Source organism: Gymnoscopelus braueri (genome assembly GCF_963280865.1).
Source record: "Gymnoscopelus braueri genome assembly, chromosome: 13".
Taxonomy (NCBI): domain Eukaryota; kingdom Metazoa; phylum Chordata; class Actinopteri; order Myctophiformes; family Myctophidae; genus Gymnoscopelus; species Gymnoscopelus braueri.
This window is the reverse complement of record NC_137615.1, coordinates 42,175,057-42,180,266: the sequence shown is the minus strand read 5'-3', so window position 1 is coordinate 42,180,266 and position 5,210 is coordinate 42,175,057. Positions and strand designations below refer to the sequence as shown.

Sequence of the window (5,210 nt, the reverse complement as noted above, 5' to 3'; positions counted from 1 at the left end):
TTTTACTCCACCACAATTATTTGAAAAGTTTAGTTACTAGTTACTCTGTAGATTTAGATTATTATTACAAAACATACATTTACCACTTCAGCCCTATTTAAACTTTGGCTATTTGAAAATAGCCGATCTACAACACGATGTTGCTTGTAGATCAGCTTTTCAAAGATTATAGACAAATGATAACTTGTGAAACGGGACGTTCTGCATAATGAGTGGGCTTAAGTGTATTTTTATGCCAATATACTTTTGTATTGACAAGTACATTTTAATTACCAGACTTTTTACTTTTTACTTTTTTAATTTTACTTAAGTTTAAAAAAAGTACTTTTTTCACCACTGCTGTGTAGTAGCCTTTGGATGGACCTTTGGAGTAGACCACTGTATGGTCAGTGGTCTGACCCTGACCTTACAAAGTAACATGGTGCATTCAAACAGGGATTCTGTAATATCTCTAGACAGAAGACATTCGGTCCTCACAATGGTAACTGCAAGAACTGCGCGCACACACACACGCACACGCACACACACACGCACACGCACACCGCACACACACTCACTCACTCCATTTGATCACACCTTCATTTCTCTGCCAGTGTGTATGTATGTGATTATGGCTTTAGGAGACAGGGACTTTTCATTGCCAGTGCCTGGCCGGCACACAGTTCTTTGACTCTTTTCAACTCTTCTATAGCTGTTCCCTTATCAGAGGGACTCATCTTAATTAGACCATAAGCCTTTACACTGGGCTGGCCTTTGAGTCTTAGGCTGCACTTCAAAAGACATTTCTTTGGGAAATGACAGGGGACCGTGAATAGAGGGTATGTTACTATATGTGAGTAATTTTAAGTTTTGCATGGTGAACGATCATCAGAGACCATAGTATCCCATTAACCCATTTACAAAATTAAAGCCTAATGATAATGTATTGTAATAATAAGTAACCCATGGCAAAGTGCGTATTTGCATTAAACATATGTGGACAGAAGACAACATAAAAGATGGCTGAGGGTCACTTAGAGCACGTCTATTTCTATGTAGTGTGAGGATACTACTTTAATACATACAGTAATAATAGCACAATAATGGCATTGTGTGGAAGGCTGCTGCCCCCTAGTGGTTTCTAGGGGAGTTAATAGTACACACCGTGGATAATTTGGATGTCAAATTGAACGAACTCAGAGTGTTCATCATGGTGTTTCCTGTGACACACATATTATATTAATGTTGATTTGCATAGCTTGTCAGCAGAACAGAGCCATTGATAGCAAGTAGGCAAAGCAGGACAACAACAGAATAGACAGGTACAAACTGTGTGCTGTGCATACAGTTACAGTATGAATGTGATAAGGAGAAAAATACTATTACACAAGCATTGAAGCCTATACACTGTTCTGCATGATCAGTGGTCTGACCCTGACCTTAATATAGGCAGTGATAAGATGTGACATGATGCACTCAAGTCACAGGGAGTCTAATATCTCTAGACATTAGACATTTGGTCCTCACAATAGTAGAACTCCAAGAACTGCACACCTGGTAAACATTATCTCACAGTACCCGTCATGCACAAGAATTTTTTTTTTCAAAAGAATAGAAATCTGCTTCATAGGCTAATTACATTTGTGGGACTGAAAGTTTGGTCATTAGTGTAATTTCTACAGTATATAGAATGTGCCAGAAGTGTACAATAAGTTAAGTTCTGTCTGACCATTATATGAAATCTGTCATTCCAGTACTCTATTCAATGAAAATAATTGTCCACACTCACAAATTCACTCAAAGCTCACTTTTATTTTTTAAATCAACTTATTAGCCAGAATACAGTGATAGAGTAACAAAACTGCTTCCTTAATACAAAACGAAAATGAGGCTATGGAGCAAATTCTCAGCTCACATGGCAATAAGGCCTCTTAATATTGGTAGCCCCAGTTGTGTTGAGGTCATCATTTGGGTGCGATGGTACTCAGAATGGAGATGCGATCGGGGTCCCAGACGCAATTCTCTTCCAAACCGCTTCTCACCATGCCACAATTGGGGGGCACCCAGGCCGTGTCATAACGGTCGTCGTGCCAGGTGTACTGCTGCGGATGGCCTTGGTAATCGATGGCTTTCACCTTGCCCACGTTCACCTTCACCTTAACGACAACACGCTGGGACTCATCGACATCAAGGGGGTAGCGGCTGGCTTTCTCAAGGTCCCGGCTGAGGTACACCCCACTGCCCAGCATCCCGTCCTGGGACTGGCCGAAGCCCTGCTCCAGGATGGACTCAGCCCTGTCCCTGGAGGTTCCATGGTACATTACGTAGTTTCTTCCAGATTTTGGAGCTGACCTGTCATGGCGGCGTTCTACTCCAGGTGGGAGAGAGAAGTCATCCTCAGCCCATCTGAACCTGCTCATGTTGATGTCACTGTCAAAACAGACATACAGCCAACTATTAGTAAGTGTATAAAATTATCTGAAGATTTCATTTCCGTTTCATTTATTTCAAACATATAAAAAATATATAAATGAGAATAGACAAAGAAAAAAGGGGAAATTGAATATATATTTTAACATCTTTAAATTATAGTCCATGTTCGAAAGAGTAGGAAGTTTTGTGAAAACTTATCAGGTCCTACCCCTTCTTTATGTCTCAAATATCTCAAACCTTAAAAAATATTTTGCCTTTCCGCCCCAATGTTTACACACTAGACGAAATTAATGAAGATGAAATGTGTACAAAATAAGAATCTCTTCGTGAAATATAAATACAAATAAATGGCCTCTGCACAAGCTAACTTGAATCTCCTGCCGTTTTATGGAAATTAAAATTACATTCATGTGGCTTCTTTAGATTTGAGCAAACTTTAGAGTCAAGTGATACTGATGATTATTGTTACAGTACAATATAAATCGTCAGGAATGACTACGGAGGACCCAAAAACAGGCGACAGGAGGCAGAACAGATTAACTTAAAATGTGAAAGCTAACCCAAAGTTCTTCCAAATAAGGGCACACACAGGCAAAAGGGACTTACCGATAAATGCAAAGTAGTACAGCTTCACTCGATATGGGATTTTTACAAACTGACACTGCGCCGTCGCAAACATATAGGGTTTAAATAGACACAGGGATAACAGGACACAGGTGAACTCAACTGACAATCAACACTGGGATAGGCTGGGGGACTAAGAGAACACAGGTGGAAACACTCACAAATCACAAGGCAGGCACAGAACTATAGATAAAACACAGTAAAGCTGTGGTCCCATTTGTCTGTAGTTTCTGCAGGCCTAATAATGCTTATTTTTGCACTAACCAAACCACCTGAACCCCAGCATGCCTATTCTGGAGGAACATTCACCAAAAATAATAGACTGTAGCTGTGTAGCCGTGTGGAAAGTAACTAAGTACATTTACTCATGTGTAGGCCTACTTGAGTACAATTGTGAGGTACTTTACTGGAGTATGTCCACATTTCTATACTTTTACTTCTACTCTCCACTACATCTCAGAGGCAAATACTGTACTTTTTACTCTACTACAATTATTTGAAAAGTTTAGTTAGTTACTTTGTAGATTTTGATTATTATTACATAACATACATTTACCACTTCAGCTCTATTTAAACTTTGGCTATTTGAAAATAGCCGATCTACAACGCGTTGTGAGCTGTAGATCAGTTTAAAAAAATATATAGACAAACTTGTGAAACGGGACGTTCTGCATAATGAGTACTTTTACTTTTGGTACTCAAAGTATATTTTGATGCCAATATATACTTTTGTATTGGCAAGTACATTTTAATTACCAGACTTTTTACTTGTAAAGAGTGTTTCTGTATGGCAGTATTTATACTTTTACTTGAGTAAAAATAAATACTTTTTTCACAACTGCTGTGTAGTAGCCTACACTGTTACTGCATGATCAGTGGTCTGACCCTGACCTTACAATAGCCAGTGATAAAAAGTAACATGATGCACTCAATCCACAGGGATTCTCTAGACAGTTAATTTAATTAACTTATAGAACTTAGCGGCATCCAATTTGACATGCAGTGCCTCTCCATGCTCTGCACAGGTTCCTAGAATGTGTTTGGAGTAGATTGGGTTATTATCAAGACCTTGCAAATGTCAAAGTTGCGACAATGTTTTCCCACATCACCTTCAAGTGCTGCCAGTTTCCGCTGCATCTCCTGAAATGTATCTCCACAGCCTGCCCTGGTCTCCTGCAAGAAGCAGCACAGCAAAACAACAGCAACAGCAAAGGCCTTCATTCTGCGCTCAGTGAATGGTGATCCCCTCTTCTATTTGTTAGGCTGCTCTCAGAATTCACCACCTATATAAAACCACACAGAAAACAGACTCCAGTTAAACCAGACACACAATGTTACAATTCAATGTTAAACCCATAAGCAAAACTGACAGGCAACTCCAAATATATTTTATAATATTAATGATGGCCATCATGTGACATCATCACTGTGTTTACCTTGAGCATCTGATTTGAACGGTATGGGAGCACAGAGCTGAGAAATATTTATATCAGTGTGAACACAATGTAAGGAAGTTTAGCCAGAGACAGGGGAACTTTTTGAACTTCTTTTTATTTGGAAGGTGAAAGTGCAGCATTTTGTTGTGTGACTTCCTCACTGAGATGGAACATGATCCTTCATCCTTTATACAGCATTGAAATGTGGAAATAGAATGAGGGTTGCATCTGTGCATGCATATGCATGTGCATGTGTGCATGTGCGCGTGCGTGCGCGTGCGTGCGTGTGTGTGTGAGAGAGAGAGGGGGGGTAACATTAAAAAACATGTGGAGGTACCGAGGCAGTATTTGCAGATCAGCTACTTGCACCAACAATGATTACTTTTAAATACAGTCTTAAGAACCTTCATGTTCTACTTTGCCTTTTATTGAAGGTGCTTCTTATAACAGCCATACATTTGCTTTTTAAACGTGTGACATGTTCGATGCCTTTACAACCTTTTTGTCAACTTCATGCTTGTGTTTTACTCCATACTAAGTGTGCATCTTCAGAATTATCAAAACGTTACATGTTACATTTAGAGTAAAATTATAATCTAAAATAAGCAGGACAATGTAGGCTATAGAGTGTGGTGCACATGTGTGAATGTCTCTCCTTCAGTCACAATGAGGCATGTCAAAGCTACACTTTTAACAAAGACATGACATACTGTAGGTCTTAGGTCCACTCTACTCTCT

General features: G+C 39.4%; 1 protein-coding gene across 1 annotated transcript; it reads right to left on the bottom strand.

Moving 5' to 3' along the window:
• Positions 1–1,771: 1,771 nt before the first annotated feature.
• Positions 1,772–4,519, bottom strand: LOC308098366 (uncharacterized protein). The gene is made up of 4 exons (XM_080446690.1): positions 4,473–4,519; positions 4,146–4,319; positions 3,019–3,073; positions 1,772–2,409 (listed from the first exon to the last, which is right to left on the bottom strand). The coding sequence occupies exons 2-4, from the start codon at positions 4,255–4,257 to the stop codon at positions 1,944–1,946; spliced, it is 633 nt and encodes a 210-aa protein (XP_080302816.1). The 5' UTR covers positions 4,258–4,319; positions 4,473–4,519; the 3' UTR covers positions 1,772–1,943.
• Positions 4,520–5,210: the final 691 nt, after the last annotated feature.